We start from the raw sequence: 17,698 nt of genomic DNA, 5'->3' as shown, positions 1-17,698 counted from the left end.
TGAGGGCTGTGGGAGCAGTTTCAGGATAAAGTTAAATTGATGTTTGTGGCCTTAAGTAACTGAGGTTTGATAGCCAGGTGGTTTGTTTTAAAATTGGAAGGTCCTGTACACTCCTTATTCTAAGAAGTTGATGTTTTTAGGAGTCTCCATAAGAGTAGGAAAATTTGTCAGAAGCAGGCAATGACACAGAGTCAGGATTCCCAACTTCAGAATCTGCGTGCCTTCTTTGCAATGTGCTTTACCTGTTTCCTAAGGAACAACTGGTTTCCCACCTTGTGGGTTTCATTGCCAGTTCCATTGGTCAGGATATAGAGGACATGACCAAAACAGTGTTAAGGAGAGAAGTATCTAGAAAATCTTTTTCCCAGAGGGGTAGTTGGTTCTTTGTCCCCTGTACCAGTCGGTGTCAAGGTAGGAGTCTGGAGAAGAAATGGCGTCAGTTACTTAAATTCTTTCCTCCCCTTTCCCACTTTGGCAGATGCTGAGAATTGGAAAAGCAAAAGCAGATGTGTGGCCCAAAACTGCTCCAAAGAAAGGTGAGAACAGCCCTCTGGTAAAGGGGAAATTTGGCCCCTTTCAGAAAGTAAAAGTCTCTAGTGTTGTTTCTGCAATTTTAACACTGGTGTTTTTTAGATGAAAACAGCTTAGGTCCTCCTGCCCCTGTGGACAGCGATGGGGAGAGTGATAACTCAGACCGTGTTCCTGTGCCCAGTTTCCAGAATTCCTTCAGCCAAGCTATTGAAGCAGCCTTCATGAAACTGGACACGCCAGCTACTTCAGATCCCCTCTCTGGTAAAGGCACAGAAGTGGGGTGCTCAGCTCAGGGCTGTCATTCCCTCCTGGATCCAGTGGCAGACATCACTAATCAGTTGCACTTTTCCCTCTGAGCCTCAGGGCTCACATTCTAGTGTCAACTAACATTCCATTTGGTATGTTAGCACCTTTTTGCACCCCAGATTAGTTCTTTTGAGGCCTTGGTGTGAAATTCTGCGGACCTTTTTTTTTTTAACCTTCTAAGACACAGTGGTGGAGGGTAGCTAATAGATGGAGAAGATGTGGCTTGAAGCACACCCCTGCTCTGTGGTGTTCATGAACTAGATACGAACAACACTGGCATTTATGCGTGCTTCCTGTGTGCCTGGCATTGTGCTAATTTTATTCTCCTAATACCATATTAAATGGGTATAACTCACATTACAGATGAGGAGCTGGGCTGGGGATGTAAGTGATGTACCTGAAGACAAACACCAGAGTGTGCAAGGACTGGTATTGGAATCCAGGAGGTCTAATTCCAGAGCCTGCACTCCTAGCTGCCTGCAACTATCATTAATGAAAACTGGCCAGGGGGCAAGGCGATAGCATTCTAAGCTAAGCTGTTTCTGTTTTCTGTTTAGAAGAGAAAGGAGGAAAGAAAAGAAAAAAACAGAAACAGAAGCTCCTGTTCAGCACCTCAGTCGTCCACACCAAGTGACACTACTGGCCTGGCTACCTTCTCCATCTGGTTTTTTTTTCTGCGCTTTTGTTTTGCTGCTGTAATTTTTAAGTATTTGAGTTTGAACAGATTAGCTCTGGGGGGAGGGGGTTTCCACAATGTGAGGGGGAACCAAGAAAATTTTAAATACAGTGTATTTTCCAGCTTCCTGTCTTCACACCAAAATAAAGTATTGACACTCACAAGAGATCTCTTCCTGCCATGCTTTTTAGTTTGTTGCCAGGTTAGTCTTTTTGACCCATGTGTAGTTCGTTTTTCTCAACCTGAACTAAGTTTGAGTCCCTTGGAGCAGCCCAAACCAGTGTTAGTGTTACAGCACTGCTCTGCTGTGACATCTTGTGTCAGGGCCCCATGCTTTCAGCACACCTAATAGTTGAATCTTTTCTATCTGTTCAGTTCTCCCCTTGTTATCTTTAAGAAACAGAGGGATGGGAATAATATGGATTTAGGACACCCAGCTTAAATTGCAGTTATTCTTCTGACAAATAACCACGCTGTGGTGTCAGACCCCGGTTGCACTGGTGTGTGTGATGGAGGGTTTTGCCTCTTGAACGTGGCTTCTGTTTGGCAAGGAAAGCTGTAACTCATTGACAAAGGAAACCTGGGGACCTGGCAACCTTTAGATCAAGCTTGTTTCAAGTGACAGTGGCCTGAGTTACAGGAACAGAGGAGCCTGGCACACCCGGAGGAAGAGCAGGACAGGTTTAAAAGCAGTGGGCTTGGGCTTCCCTGGTGGCACAGTGGTTGAGAGTCCGCCTGCCGATGCAGGGGACACGGGTTCGTGCCCCAGTCCGGGAAGATCCCACATGCCGCGGAGCAGCTAGGCCCGTGAGCCATGACTGCTGAGCTTGCGTGTCTGGAGCCTGTGCTCTGCAATGGGAGAGGCCACAACAGAGAGAGGTCCACATACCACCGCCCCCCCCCCAAAAAAAAGCGGTGGTATTCCCCACTGCCTCCCTGTTGCCTAGAACAGTCTTATGCCTCGGTTTCAGCTGAAGTTGTGAACTATTTTGCTGCTTAATAAAGTGACCTCTAGGTGTAATAGACTATGAAGGCAAATAGTTGTAATAAATCACCTGCACAAGCATTGTGAGCATTCTGGTTTCTTTAAGATGATTTCAGGTCAACTTTTTAAAAAAAAAATTTATTTATTTGGTTGCACTGGGTCTTAGTTGTGGCTGACGGGCTCCTTAGTTGTGGCATGTGAACTCTTAGTTGCAGCATGCATGTGGGATCTAGTTCCCTGATCAGGGATCGAACCTGGGCCCCCTGCATTGGGAGCGTGGAGGCTTACCCATTGCACCACCAGGGAAGTCGCTAGACATATACTTCTTAATAGATGAACAGCTACTGTGAGCTTGAGCAATTCCAGTAATGTCTTTCCTAGTGTCAGGCCTAAAGGGTTCTTGAGCTGGGTTTAGCTCTAACCTCCCATTCTTAAAAGGAAGAGATCCTGGGTCAGGAACTCTTCTGGGTGGATGAAGGGGCATGTGAAGCAAAAAATCACAAATCTTTGTTAAATATTTAAGGGACTTTGAGTGATGTCCATTTCATTAAGGAGAAAATAGGTCCTAGAAATGTCTTTCATAGGTAGCAGATCAAAACTGATATAGTCTCTTGTCCCTCCTAATTCCTGTGAGTGCACTGTGTCACCTGCCTTCAGGTGCCAGGCAGGTAAAAGGCCAATAGGGAAGGGTGGAACTGTGGAAAACTACCAGAAGTTGGCAGCTGCTACTTGACTTTGTAATAATGAGGTCAGGCGAGACCAGGTTTTTTCCCCACTCAAAAGTGAAAGAACTGTATTTTTTGTCAGGTTAAGTATTGGCAAGGAATCTGGAATTCTTAAGGTCCTGTGGGTCAGTACTGAGACCAGCTATAGATCTGTGCCAGTTTAGTTGCTGTGTCTCACTAAAACTGCTACTCTGAATGACCTGGATTACTTAGGGCCCATTCTAGGGGCAGGGGTACAAGGTCTCAAGTGGGAGGCATCTAGTACCACATGGGGAGCCAGTTTTCTGGCCGAGGCCAAGGGTGAAAGAGACTAGGCCAAGCATGAACTTCACATGCGCACTAAATGCTACAGAAGCCAAATACATTTATTAAACCTGCTCTCAGCCAAGCAGTTAGATACAAAGATGTCTGTAACTACAGGGACTTAACCTCCAGAACCACTGAACCAGGCAATGCTGAGTAAAGGTGACTTCGATTAGTTTTAAGCAGATAAGTCCATTTTGAGCTGGTCACTTGGCCTCTGGTCAGCAGTCATCCAGTTTGAGAAGTACAGAAGATGCTGCTGCCTCCCAGAATGTCCTGTCCCAACAAGTGGGCCCTGAGGCTGGGGCACAGGGCAGTCTTCAGAGGTTCACTCCATTGCCTCAGCAGCTTCCTCACCACCACTGTCTGAAAGCTCCTCCCCAGCCGACTCCTCCTCTAGTAAACAGCTTCTTGTGACAGACTTCTGGATAGCCTCTCGTTCTCCTGAAGAAAGAGTACAGTACGGGTCATTAAAGATGTCTTTGGGAGTGGCCTTTCATTCATCTGGAGGAGGAGGCCAGTCACTTGCTCAATGGGCACAGGGCTTAGTGTGCCTTACCTTCATCAGTGCAGTTCTGCAACAGGATCAACAGCTGTCTCCTGTTGTACTGAATCAGGAACTTCTGACATGTTCTGATTGTACCTGGCACGTGAAAGAGCTTTGTGGTCAGCAGCTTGTGAAAAGTGTTTGCCTCAAGAGTTGCAGAGCTAGGAAAAAGTATCTTGTTCTTGGCAGGAGAGCAGGAAGACCCATCCACCACTGAAGACTGAACACTGAACTTGTTACCTATTGAAAATGAGACATATCACATGCACCCATACCTCCCACGTGTAAGGTGTTGAGAAAACACGGGTAACGGTGTCCTTTGTTCTCCAAGTATGTGATGAAGGGAAGAGCTGACCACACAAGCCGGTAGAATTCCTTCCTGCATCGAAGTAGCACTATTCCGGTATAGGCATTGAGGTATCGCACTATAGCAGGAAAAAAAAAAATCATTTGGGGAAACTTTGGATTCTCGGGAATGGGTTAAACATCTTGGGGTAATTGAGAGCCTATGCGCTAGAGATCCTTCAAGGCAGTGGCAGCTGGGAGGCATCAGTAAGCAAAAACTGATTTCTGAAGAAAAAAAAATTAGGAAAGACCTTCATTTACAGAAGGGAGAGAAACAACATCCAGTGCCTCGCACACCACTCAGAATTGGTGAATTCAGAATTGAAAGCGGTCTTCTAATCGACTGACTAGTTAATGAATGGATGGGGAGCGAAGAGATCCATCTTCCTCAGAAAACCCTTGGCTGAAAAGCAAGTTGCTCTGCAACTGGGCTGTGCAGGTTCTTGTAGCAGCCAACTGGGTCTCACCTGATGTAGAAGAGTTGTGCCTATGTGCATTACCTTCTACTGGATTCAATTTCGAGTAGATGGTAAGAGAATGAGTTTACATAGTGTGCTTGTTGAAAGGGCCTTCTGCATTTACCTACACACATTCTGTACTTCACAGGCCCTTTTCAGGGTTAATTTTGACAGTTTTTTCCATGTGATGTCAACGTAACCAGTCAAGTAACTTAGAACCATACGCGGCTTCCCTCATTTAATTTTGACCATCCTGTTAAACTCAATACATATGTCAAATAGGTACAGGGGGTTCTTGCCCAAAGTCTCACTGCCTACTGCTCTTAGCTCTCCGCCTAACTCTGGACTCACGCAGACCTTGGGCTCGGATCCGAGATTCCTAAAAAGGACGATATCTTTTTTTTTTCTTTTGCCCCCACCCCCACCCCCACCCCCCTCATGTGGGATCTTAGTTCCCCCTCCTGGGATCGAACTCGCGCCCCATGCATTGGAAGCGAGGATGCTTAACCACTGGACCTCCAGCAAAGTCCCAAAGGACGATATCTTACATAGCACTGTGCACAGGGCTTGGCAGTTACTGGGGTCGCTCGTGCCCCTTCTTTCTCCCACCTCTGGCCACCGCCCCCTCCACGTCCCGCCGGCCCCCGGTTCCCCAGCACCCTCGCACCCGCGAAGCCGATGGAGCAGGCGGCCGCGCCGAAAGTCCCGTGCACGCGGGCGATCGTGTCCCGTACCAGGCCGCCCAGCACTCGGTCCTCCAGACTCAGGCGGCAGCGGGGGTCGTCAGACACCACTTCACAGAGCAGGTACCTAAGGCGGACGAGAGGGAGGTGAGAGCGGGGCGAGGCCGCCGGGGACCGGGCAAGGGTCTGCCTACCTGTGCTTGAACCGCACCATTGCGGCCTCCGCCTCCAGCAGCCGGACCCGCAAACCGGATGTCTGCTTTCTGGTCGGCGGCCAATGGGAAGTTGGCCTGACAGCCACTCAGAGGGGGAGGCGGAGCTAGAATGTAGGCGGAGCCCCGTGTCGGTCTCCTTCGAGCTCCGCCTCCCTCTGAGGAACGCGGGCGGCCTGCTCAGTTCTTCGCTGATTGAGCTGTTTGGGAGCTGGATTCCGAGATTGAACACCTTGTGCTGTGATGGGTGGTTACGCCCCACGCCGGAGTTTCTACCGCTGTGTAGGACGCAGCCGCGGCATTTGGAGCCTCCAGGACATTTACCTTCTATTAGCTTGCAACACAGTCGTGTATGCACTTATATTTTCTCCCCAAGATGGACGGTGGAACTTTTGAGGGCAAGACTTTGCACTCACAGGCCAGGGATTGACAGAGGGGAAATCGGACCCTTATTTTCAGATTAGAGCTCGGTTTAATTTCCCCATACAGCCAAATATGTTATTACTGTTTAGGCCTTTCAACAACCTTATGGAGTCGGGTGTATTGTCTTATTTTTTGTTTGCAAAAACCATCCGTGGTCTTTATATTTTCTGTGTGGAACAGAAATGCACAAAGAAGAAAATAAAAATAAATTATAATCCCAGCACCGAGAGAGAATAATTTATAATGTAGTTGGTTTTCTTCCTTCATTTTCCCCCTGTGCCAGCAGTTCTGCAGTGAGGTCCAGGAAGCACTGGGTTTTCTGAGACTCTTTCAAGGAGTCCCCAAGATCAAGTTACTTTCATAATAATACTAAGATGTTACTTGTTTCACTGTCTCAGAGTGGACAGTGAAGTTTTCCGGAGGCCACATAACAGTGCTGACATTATTGCTGTGATAGCTAGGAGAATTGTGTATTAAACATTTCTCAGTTTTAACAGGCATGGTAAGTATCAATATATACCACAAAACAAAAGCTCTTTGGGATCCTCAATAATTTAATGAGTGAAAAGATGTCCTGAGACAAAAAAAAAGTATGAGATGAGAACTTCTGCCGTATGTTAAATTATATTTTCCCTTTTATTTTCTTTTTAAGAATAGGATCATACTGGACTTCCCTGGTGGCGTAGTGGTTAAGAATCCGCCTGCCAATGCAGGGTACATGGGTTCGAGCCCTGGTCCGGGAAGATCCCACATGCCGTGGAGCAACTAAGCCCGTGCGCCACAACTACTGAGACTGTGTGCCACAACTACTGAAGCCCGCGTGCCTAGAGCCCGTGCTCCACAACAAGAGAAGCCACCACAATGAGAAGCCTGTGCACCGCAAGGAAGAGTAGCCCTCCGCTCGCCGCAACTAGAGAAAGCCTGCGCGCAGCAACAAGACTCAAAGCAGACAAAATATATATATATAGGATAATACTGTTTAGTACTCTTCTTTTTTCCCTTTGAATATATTTTTTAAAAATTGTCTTAATGTGGCATAACATACATAAAGCGCATATTAAGTGTACAACTCATTGAATTTTTACATACGTATAGACTTTTGCAACCATTGCCCACATTAAGAGAGCATTTCCAGCACCCAGGAAGGTTCCTGTGCCCTCTCCCATCCATAAACCTTCCCAGCAGTGGCCTCTATTCTGACTTCTATCATAATAGATTAGCTTTGCCTGTCCTTGAACTTTATATAAATATAAATCTCCAACAGCATGTTTGTGTGTGTGCGTCTGGCTCCTTTCTCTCAACATATTGTCTGTACGATTAATTCTTGTCATTTGACTATATTTTCATGTCAACTGTTCTTCAAGGTTATTTTTCAGCTGCTAAACTGGTCAATATTCCCACGATGGACGTTTAAATGAGTTCCAGATTTTCTTGTTATACCCAGCACTTTGATGCCCAGCCTTGTAACTAGCTCCTTATATCCATCCCTGATTATTTGTAGATCTGTCATGGACTTGGCGGGCTCTGTGAGGTTCCTGAAGGGAGTCGGGTTTCACAACCGATTGTTTGCAAGATCTGGAATGAGTTCTCAATTTTTCCATCTCTCACTCTAAATCACCTTAAAAAAGGGATGCTAAGGAAGTAAGGGGAAGAGGGAGAGCAGTGGTCCTGCTGAGGGACCAGGGCTCTTTGCCCCTCACCCAAGAACCACCTCTTTATCCAGAAACTGTTCCCGCTAGCGTCCTCCTTTTGTCAGCAGGGGGCGTCAGAGGCTCGTAGTGCGTGGAGAAAGTCTCAGCCTCTGAGCTTCCCCCCTCCCCTCCCGTCCCTAAAGTAACTCCCCTAACACTTCCCAGCCTTCAACTCACTTAATCCAAACACCGCGCCAATTTCATAGATGCCGTTGGGGCTTTGAGCAAAGTCACACATCCAATAAGGAGCAGGATCAGAATTCGAACTCCAGGCCATCTGACTCCGTGGTCCTTGCTCCGGTCTACACCGTTGATGTCCTCCGGTGCACAGTTTCGCTGTCCACTGCGTAGAAATTGGAGAGACTACAGACGTAAATCAGAATCTCCTCTTGGTCGTTTACCAGCCACGTGCTGTGAGGCGGTTAATTCGCTTCTCCAAGATCTCAGTTTCCTCACCTGTGCAACAGGATAATAATGGTTCCTCCCTCATGGGTGCATATGAAATTTAAACCAGATACCGTGGGCAAACGCCTGGCACAGTGTGTGCACAGTAAATGCGGATTTAATCGAATGATTTACTGCTACCCACAGGCATAGCCCCAGGGGAAGCACAGCGGGGCGGTCCTGGGCCTCCCCTCCTCCGACCCGGCCTGGCCGCCTGCCTGGAGGCCCCACGAGGGTCCCGGGCGGCCGGAAAGGGCGGCGCCGGCGGCTCAGCCCGCTCCCCGCGGTAATTAGCCGGTGTCTGCTCCGGCTGCGCCAGCCGCTAATTACACGTCGCCTAATGAGGCCCGCGGCTGTTTGCAATCACGCAGGTCCCAGGCGCGCGGCGCGGGAGGTCGCGGGGAATCCGCCCCCTGGGGTGTGGACAGCTGCTGCCTCCCCGGTCAGGAGATCCGCTTGGCGGCGGCGGGTGTTCGTCCAGGCAGTGCCTGCCCCCCGAATGCGCGCCCGTCAGTCTTTGGAACCATTATCATCCCACTTTTACAGGTGAGGAAGGGGCCTGTGGCTCGGAGAAGTGAACTCACAGGCGCGAAACTCACGCCGGAATAGTCTAATCCTTACCTCCCTGCCCCCGAGCCTGTGCTCTTAACCGGCTACTGCCTAGATCAATGGGGTACTTGCTGTTGTGTGACTCCTGGGACTACTCAGGAGAGTGGGTCTCCGATCAAATAAAAGGAGGAATGGGTGTGTGGGGGGGAGGAACTTCCTTTGAGCTCTTCCCCTCCTTCCCATCTGAAGGTTCTCACTATCAATTTGCCCTTTTGGATCAGACACAAAGCCGAGTATCAGCTCCAGTAAGTCCTTTAAAGCTTACTTGGAAACGTAAATCACACAACCCATTTCTCGGACTGGGAAACCTGGCGCATTCCCTAGGAGGTAGTTGAGGCAACTGCTAAAATGCTCCCATAACATGAAGGTGGGAAGCTATAACTATGTACCTTGTTCTCAGGGCCTTCTGCGGTGGGATCCAGAGTAGCTGGCTTTATTCTTCATCCTTATGTTCTGGGCTACCAATTTAATTTATTTATTTTTGGCTGTGTTGGGTCTTCGTTTCTGTGCGAGGGCTTTCTCTAGTTGTGGCAAGCGGGGGCCACTCTTCATCGCAGTGCGCGGGCCTCTCACTGTCATGGCCTCTCTTGTTGCGGAGCACAGGCTCCAGACGCACAGGCTCAGTAGTTGTGGCTCACGGACCCAGTTGCTCCGTGGCATGTGGGATCTTCCCAGACCAGGTCTCGAACCCGTGTCCCCTTCATTGGCAGGCAGATTCTCAACCACTGGGCCACCAGGGAAGCCCTGGGCTACCAATTTAAAAAAAATTTTTTTTATTGGAATATAGTTGATTTAAAATGTGGTGTTTAGTTTCTGCTGTACAGCAAAGTGAAGCAGTTATACATACACATATATCCACTCTTTTAAAAATTCTTTTCCCATATAGGTTATCACAGAGTATTGAGAAGTGTTCCTTGTGCTATATTAGTTATCTATTTTATATGTAGTAGTGTGTATATGTCAATCCCAATCTCCCAATTTATCCCTCCCCCTCACCCCACCGGCGGCTACCATTTATTAGGCTCTCTGTTCCAGACACTGTACTGAGCACTTCATGCGCTTGACTTCCTTTAGTCCTCATGATAACCCCATGAATGTAGGCCCCATTATTCTCTGAGGCTCAGGGAGGGAAGTGACTTGTCCAAGGTCACACAGTAATTTCAACAGACAGAGACATTTTGTCTTACCCCCAAACCTGTGCTCTTGACCCCTTGCTCTCTACCTTTTCTGGAATATCTGGGACCTAGAAGAATGTTCAAAGAAGGCATATACATTCTGAAGTGTCTTTGGCAGCCAGGGGGTCCCCATCAGAGCCTGGATGCTGCCGTGGTGGATGGTGGCAAAGGAACATTTTTCAGCTTCAACATTTGTTAAGCAGCCGCTGCTCATTAGGGGCTCCTGCTCCTCTAATCCAATCAGCCAATTCCCTATAAAACCTTTATGGGGACAATCTGGATAAAACTAAACCCTCCATCTTCCTGGCAAGGGGCCTGGGGAGCTGCTGTATCCACCGGGTTGCAGGGGCAGGCACGGCCCTCCCTGGACCTCAGAGACAGAGCCATCCTGCTTCTTCTCTCATCCTCCCTGCTTTGTGGACCTCTTTCCCTCTGCCCTGCCTGCTGTGAGGATTCACTCGTCCCCAACTTAATTGAAATTACAAGGGCACTACTGTTTGACCCAGCAATTTCTCCGCCAGGAATTTATCCCACAGAGATTCTTGCACTTGTGCCCAATGACAGGTGGACTAGGATGTGTCTTGCAGCATTGTTTGTGATAGCAAAAGGCTACCTCAATGTCCACCAGAAAGGATCCACTGTATGTGTATATTTATTAGATGACCATGTGCCAGAGAATTTGTTAAATGCTTTACATACGGCTTCCCTGGTGGCGCAGTGGTTGAGAGTCTGCCTGCCGATGCAGGGGACGCAGGTTCGTGCCCTGGTCCAGGAAGATCCCACATGCCGCAGAGTGGCTGGGCCCGTGAGCCATGGCTGCTGAGCCTGCGCGTCCGGAGCCTGTGCTCCGCAACGGGAGAAGCCACAGCAGTGAGAGGCCCGCGTACAGCCAAAAAAAAAAAAAAAAAAAAAAAAAGCTTTACATAGATTGACTCATTATTCAATCCTCACAACTACCCTATAAAACAGGGACTTAGTTTTATTAACCCCATATGACATGTAACTTGCCTAAGCTTCACATAGCTGGTAAGCAGCAGGGCCAGGATTTGGACCAGGCAGTTCTTGTCCTTAACCACTATCCTATTCAGCTTCTCTTTCTTTATGTGCATGGAAAATTTCCAGAAGGTGACACAAAATCTTTGATGGTGGTTAGCTGTGGGGAGAAGAATTACAGGTGTGACGTAGGAGGGGGACCTCACTTTTTACTGTGTCCCCTTTTATACCATATTATTTTACCATATGCATATGTTAGTTTCATAATTTAGAGGAGTTACTGAGCCCCGGTCACTACAGTATGTTATTACTAATCCTTACCTCAACCCTGGCCGTGGGTTCTATCATGACCCCCATTTTGCAGGTAAGGAAGCTGAGCTCACCGAGGTGGTCTTGCTGGGTGACATGCCTGGGAATGGCAAAGGGGTACTGACCCTCAACCCAGTGCTCACTCCCCTAATTTATATTAGCCTCCTGGACTTGGAAGGTCTAGAGGGGAGAAAAGCAGTTAAAAGCATGGACTCCAGAGCCAGCTTACCTGGTTTCAAGTCCTGACTCAGCCACTCACCAGCTGTGTGACTTTGGGCAAGTCACTTCCCCTCTCTGAACCTCAGTTTCCTCTCTGTGAGAATTAAATGACTTACCTCCATGTCAAGTGCTTAGAACATTACTTCCATGTCAAGTGCTTAGAACAGGGCCTGTCTCATTGTGAATGCTCAAGAAATGTTGAGTATTTTTATATATTGTCCTGAATGCTGTCTTCCCCAATTTCAAGCTCAGAGCAGTTCTATCTCCCAGCTGGTGGGTTCAGCTGTGGCTGCTCCAGTCTGAAGGGAAAGGCCCAGCCTGCCCTGTGCCCCAGCCTCCAGCAGAAGTCCTTCGAGATCTGTTCTCCTGGGTTATCCCACTGTGGTTGCTGTGATCAGAATTGATCACATCACCAGAGCTGGAAAAAGGGGCAGAGCCGCAGGGCTGGTGTGGCCCAGATCCAGGGTGAGGCTGTGACGGGCAGCCTCCCAGTTCGGGATGTTCCCAGCGCCTTCCCACCACTCATGCTTGGAGGGAGAAGGGTCTCAAAATAGCTGTTGCTTCCCCAGCACGGCACTAGGCCAGGGACAGGAATAGACATCTGGGGGTGGCCGCCTCAGCTTCCCTCAGGAGCCCTGGGGGACCGGGAATAGGCAGAGGCCAGACCCCCCCCAGTGTGGGGCGGGTGGATAGTGCAGCTGTCAGTATGCAGTGACCCACCTGTGACAATCCAGCCCATGCCAAGTGTTGCCCCACCTGGCCTGGGTGGTCAGCAGGTCACCAGCACTGGCTAGATCCTGGCCAGGACCTGGGCTCTTAGACCAATAGGAAGTGCCCTTCAACACTGGCCCCTACAATCCTCTCTTGGCAGGTGGGGAAACTGAGGCCCGGAGAGAGGTTCACATGCTCGAGATCACAAAGCTGGTTAGAAGCCAAGCTGATGGGAGATGCAGGCCCTGGGGCTTTGAGAGGCTTTATAGGGTGGTGGTTAAAGGGTTAAAGGACTCGGAATATAGGGGTTCAAATCCAGCCACTACTACTTACATGACCTGTATACATACTTGCGGGCCTCAATTCCATTACCTATAAAATGGGCACAATAATAGTTCCCAGCTTCTTTAGTGGTTGTGAAGATTGAATGAATTAATACTTGTGGCTATTAGGATTGTTAGTGTTTTCTTATCAGATTCCTCACTCGTTCATCCTTAAGGCATTGGCTGAATACCTGCCGTGTGCCAGGCACAGTGCTAGGCCTAGATTGGTGCAGCTCACGCAGTGGCAAGAAGAGATGAGTTGATATTTCAGGGAACCTGCCATGTGCCAGCTGCTATGCAAAGCATCTTTACTTACAGCATCCCATTTATTCCTCATGACAGCCTATGAGGAACCATAATCTTGCCCTATTTTAGGCCTGAAGGGAGTGAGGCTCAGAGAGGTGAAGTCACTCCTCCAAGGTCACACCGCCAGGAGGTTGCAGAGCCAGGATTTGAAACCTAGGCTGCCTGCCTGTAGAGCTCATGCAAACCGCTGCATGACACTGTCCCTTTACTGGGGAGACGGACAAAGTCGTTCAGTTGGTGCAGTCCAGAGGTTGGGTAGGAGGTTTTCTGTGTGTGTGTGTGAGGCCATTTCTCATGGCATGCAGGATCTTAGTTCCCCGACCAGGGATTGAACCCATGCCCCCTGCGGTGGAAGCACAGAGTCTTAACCACTGGACCGCCAGGGAAGTCCCAGGTAGGAGGTGTTGAGTGCATGGAGGAGGGCTGTACTCTACCTCCCTGATTTCTTTCTTCTCCAGGCCCCTCCTAGTAGCCAGGGCCTTTTCAGTGCAGAGGCAGGGGAAGTCCACAGCTGAGTCTCACTCACACAGCAGTCCCATGTCAGATGTGAGCTGGTCCCCAGCCCCCACTACTGAATTCCCATCTCTGTTCCCCTGGATTTCTCTGAGTACTCAATATATGCCAGGCCTGTGCTAGGCTCTGAAAACACAAGGAAGACTTCGTCTCTGCCCTGAAATTGCTCAGGGTGTGGTGAGAGAAAGAGGTTGCCCAAATAACAAGAGCAATACAGGGCAGCTGCTGTGATGAGGGTGTAGGAACAGGAGCAAGTGGCTGCCGGGAGAAGGTACCTAACTCAGCCTGGAAGTCAGGGAAGGCTTCCTGGAGGCGGTGATGTCTGAACTGAGGCCCAAAAGGAGAAAAAATGGTTAGTCAGGAGAAGAAAGAGTTGTAGGAAAGAGTGTTCTAGATAGAGGGACGGCTTGTGCTAGGAGAGGAAGTACTGAATTCTGGGAACTCTGAGGAGCAGGGGCTAGAGGTGTGGGTGAGGGGCACTGGGGCTGTAGAGGTGGATGGGGACAGTCATTCAGGGACTTGCTGTCCACACTAAGGGGCTTGGATACCATCTGGAGGGCTGAGAGAATGAGATCGGGAGCGAGAAGTTTCCCTCTGGTTTCAAGGGAGGATGGACCTTAGGAGGTTGGACTGAAGGTGGGAAGTCTAATGAAGAGGGTGCTGCCTGGGGGGAAAAGAGAGCCTTGGACTAGGGTACTAGAGGGGGGGATGGAGAGAAATGGGTGGCTTTGTGAAGGTTTTAGAGGTAGAATTGGTTACCTATTGCTGCGTAATAAATCACCCCCTTCGGCTTAAAACAACAACTTATTAGTTTTCATGATTCTGTCGGGTGACAGGGCAGTTCTGCTTCACGTGGCTCGGTGCACTGGGATGGCTGGAAGGTTCTGAAGTGGCCTTACCCACAGAAGGCTGGTAGTAGGCGGTGGCCGCCGTCAATTGGGGCTATTGTCTGGGGGGCCTCAGTTCACTTCCATGTAGCCTCTCCATGGGGCTTGGGCTTCTTACAGCATAGCAGCTGGCTTCCAAGAAGAGGAAGCTGCCATGCTCCTTAAGGCCTGGCTCAGAAGTCCCGAACGTCACTTCTGCTGCATCAGAATGATCAAAGCCAGTCCTAAGACCAGCCTCGTTCAAGGCGAGGGGAAATAAGCACCGCCTCTTTTAGTAAATTTGTACAATTTAGTGGCATTTAGTGCATTCACAGTGTTGTGCAACCAACACTTTTCCCTAATTTCACTTCTTTTTATCAGCTCATAAGAACACCCTGTACCCCTTATGCCATTGCTCTCCATTCCCCCTCTCACCAGACCCTGGCAATCACTCGTCTGCTTTCTGTCTCTATGGATTTGCCAATTCTAGATATTTCATATAAAAGGAATCAGAAAATACGTGAACTTTTGTGTCTGGTTTCTTTAGCATAATGTTTTTGAAGTTCATGTATGTTGTAGCATGTATCAGTGCTTCGTTCCATTTTATGGCTGAATTATTGATATATTCTACTGTATGGATATACCACAACTTGCTAATCCATTCATCTGATGGACATGTGGGTTGTTTTCATCTTTTGGTGATTGTGAACAGTGCTGCTATGATCATTTGTGTATAAGTTTTTGTTTGAACACCTGTTTTCAACTCTTTGGGGTATATACTTAGGAGCTGGGTCATGTGGTATGGTTTAACTTTTTGAGGACCCACCAAACTATTTTCCACAGCAGCTGTACCATTTTACACTCCCATCAGCAATGTATGAGGGTTCCTGTTCCTCCATATCCTTGCCAACTTTTTTTTTCAATTAAAGCAATCCTAGGGGGTGTGAGGTGATATGTCATTGTGGTCTTGATTTGCATTTACTTAATGACCAATGATGTTGAACATCTCTTCATGTGTTTTTTTACCATTTGTATATTTTCTTTGGAGAAATGTACTTTGCTCAGTTTTCAGTTGGGTTGTTTGGACTTTTTGTTGTTGAGCTGTAAGTGTTCTTTGCATATTCTAGATAACTAGATCCTTATCAGATATATGATTTACAAATATTTCCTCCCATCCTATAGGTTGTCTTTTCACTTTCTTGATAATGTCCTTTGATGCACAAGAGTTTTTACTTTTCATGAAGTCTCATTTATCTATTTTTTCTCTTGTTGCTCATGCTTTCGGTGTCAAATCTAAGAATTCATTGCCAAATTAGAGGTCATGAAGATTCACCCCTATATTTTCTTCTAATTGTTTTATAGTTTTAGCTTTTTAGGTCATTGATCCAGTTTGTGTTAATTTTGAGGAAACAGGCACAGAGAGGTTAAGTAACTTACCCAATGCCACCCAGCTAATAAGCAGCAGAGCTGAGATTCAAACCCAGGCCATCTAGCTTCATTGTGCTGACTGGTGGGGAGAGCATTAAATAGGGCAATTTGTTCAGGGAAGAAACACTCTAAAGACATAACATTTGAGTGGAGACACATAAGATGCCAGCCATGGGAAGTCCAGGGGCTGTGTATATGGAGTGAGGTAGGGGTCTAACTTCATTCTTTTGCATGTGGTTAAGCTCTACCACTTGACGGGAGGTCAGCATGCCCTTACAGGGAGGGTAGGGATGGTTGGAGGCCATCTTTGGAGACAGTTCAACACAGCAGGTCTTGGTGATGAGTTGTCCATGAGGGGCTGGGGAGGGAAGGGGGTGGAGAAGGCAGGCAGGGTGACATCCACCTTTCTGGATTGAGTCAGTGTCACTGGGCAGATGGGGAAGCCTGGGGGAGGAGCAAGACTTAGATGAAGGGAATAAGAACTCAGTCCTGGACATGCTGAGTTTGAGCTTCCTCAGGCATCCAGGCACCAAATAAATGATCAAGGAAACATGGAAGGATGCTAAGGTTCCATTCATTTAATGTATAGCTATAGGACTCCTAATACTAATACCAGGTAACATTTATGTGGTGCCAGCCATGGGCCAGGCACTTTGCACTTTTTTTTTTTTAACATTTACTATGTGCTCATTACTTGGTGCTTTACAAATGTTAATCTAAAATTCTTACAAAAATTCAGAGTGATGGGTATTCCTAGCTCCATTTTTCATATTCGAAAACTGAAGCTTAGTTTGGTTCCTCAACCTGTCTGAAGTTGCACAGCAGGTTAGCAGCAGAGCCAGAATTTAACCGCAGACCCTCTCTCTTCAAGATCTTGGCTTTTTCACTTTTCAAAAAATTGAGCTATAATGTACATACAGTAAACCAAACAAATCTCAAATTTGTTCATTAAATTTTATATATACCACCTCCTAGGTACAGATGTAGAACATTTCCAGCCCCCTGAAAACTCCCTCTCAGGCATATTTAATTCTCACAGTGACCCTAAGGGGTAGGTATTATTATCATCCCCATTCTTCAGATGAGGAAACTGAGGCTTAGAGAAGTGAAGCCACTTGCCCAAGACCACATGGGGGTGGAATCTGGATTCTAACTCAGGCCTATAGGACTAGGAGCTTGGAGTCCTTTCCACCTCCCCCCACCCCAAGATTTCTCCCAGAGGCTAGACTCTAGACTCTCAGGCCCTCTGAGACCAGGCTGAGGATCACCTTACCCCCCCACTGGGCTGGGACTGGACTCAGGCCTGGAGGGTTCCTGAAGGCAGGAGCTGGCCTCTGCTGAAGGATGGAAGTCCCTCATTTGTGGTTTTGTGGGGAGTGCAGGGCCAGAGAGGATGCCGATTTAGGATAAATCTGAGAGAGGAATGAAATGAGCTCTTCCTTGTGCAGGTCCCCATCAGTCACGGAGGATGAACAGTGGGCAGGAGCCCAGCTGGGGTCCTTTCCCAGCAATAGGCCCTGGGGGAAAAGCTCAGCTCTGCCTGGACCTGACTGGCCCGAAGTGAGGAGAAGAGGGGGCTTTGGACCACTTGCTCAGCATCCTGGGAGCAGCTGGGAGGACCCCAGGAGTGTCCTCTGTACCTCTTCCCACCTCTATGTGTCTGCCCTGCACCCCTCTGGCCTCTTCTCCTGTCCCTCTGCTCCAGCTAAATCTAGGCTCCTTGCTTTCTTTCCAACCTGTCAAGCTCCTATGTGCCTCAGGGCCTTTGTACTCAATGCTCCCTCCATCTGGACCCTCCTTCCTCCCGGACTTCCTAGGGCTGGTGTCTTATCATGTGTCTCCACTCAAATGTCACGTCTTCAGAGCGCTCTTCCCCGCACAAACTGCCCTATTTAATGCCCTTCCCGCCAGCCGGCA

At 48.4% G+C, this 17,698-nt stretch overlaps 2 protein-coding genes across 3 annotated transcripts in view; one reads left to right on the top strand and one right to left on the bottom strand.

The window, feature by feature from the left end:
- The window catches only part of RNF10 (ring finger protein 10), a 31,592-nt gene extending 29,915 nt beyond the window's left edge, over positions 1-1,677 (top strand). Inside the window, exons 15-17 of the mRNA XM_059040527.2 lie at positions 479-536; positions 634-792; positions 1,395-1,677. Of these exons, the coding sequence (XP_058896510.1) occupies positions 479-536; positions 634-792; positions 1,395-1,471 (294 nt within the window). The 3' untranslated portion in view covers positions 1,472-1,677. The remainder of the gene's footprint in view (positions 1-478; positions 537-633; positions 793-1,394) is intronic.
- Positions 1,678-3,570: 1,893 nt separating this feature from the next.
- On the bottom strand, positions 3,571-5,827 carry POP5 (POP5 homolog, ribonuclease P/MRP subunit). Of its 2 annotated transcripts, XM_059040599.2 has the most exons (5): positions 5,754-5,827; positions 5,544-5,686; positions 4,349-4,498; positions 4,086-4,169; positions 3,571-3,970 (listed from the first exon to the last, which is right to left on the bottom strand). In XM_059040599.2, the coding sequence occupies exons 1-5, from the start codon at positions 5,771-5,773 to the stop codon at positions 3,855-3,857; spliced, it is 513 nt and encodes a 170-aa protein (XP_058896582.1). In that variant the 5' UTR covers positions 5,774-5,827; the 3' UTR covers positions 3,571-3,854. The 2 variants fall into 2 exon arrangements, with proteins under 2 accessions (XP_058896582.1, XP_066872022.1); XM_067015921.1 differs by lacking the exon at positions 4,349-4,498 and having other exon boundaries at positions 4,086-4,313.
- Positions 5,828-17,698: the final 11,871 nt, after the last annotated feature.

The sequence above is a fragment of the Kogia breviceps genome, chromosome 15 (genome assembly GCF_026419965.1).
Source record: "Kogia breviceps isolate mKogBre1 chromosome 15, mKogBre1 haplotype 1, whole genome shotgun sequence".
In the NCBI taxonomy this organism is placed as follows: Eukaryota; Metazoa; Chordata; class Mammalia; order Artiodactyla; family Physeteridae; genus Kogia; species Kogia breviceps.
The sequence above is the reverse complement of the archived record's forward strand: the minus strand, read 5'-3'. Positions and strand labels throughout refer to the sequence as shown.

Excerpts from the sequence above, each read along its gene's own strand:
- POP5 (XM_059040599.2), bottom strand. The coding sequence starts at position 5,773 with ATGGTGCGGTTCAAGCACAG. Across the intron at positions 4,170-4,348 it reads CAACACCTTACACGTGGGAG|GTACAATCAGAACATGTCAG; the intron begins GTATGGGTGCAT and ends TTCACGTGCCAG. Across the intron at positions 3,971-4,085 it reads GCAGAACTGCACTGATGAAG|GAGAACGAGAGGCTATCCAG; the intron begins GTAAGGCACACT and ends CTCTTTCTTCAG.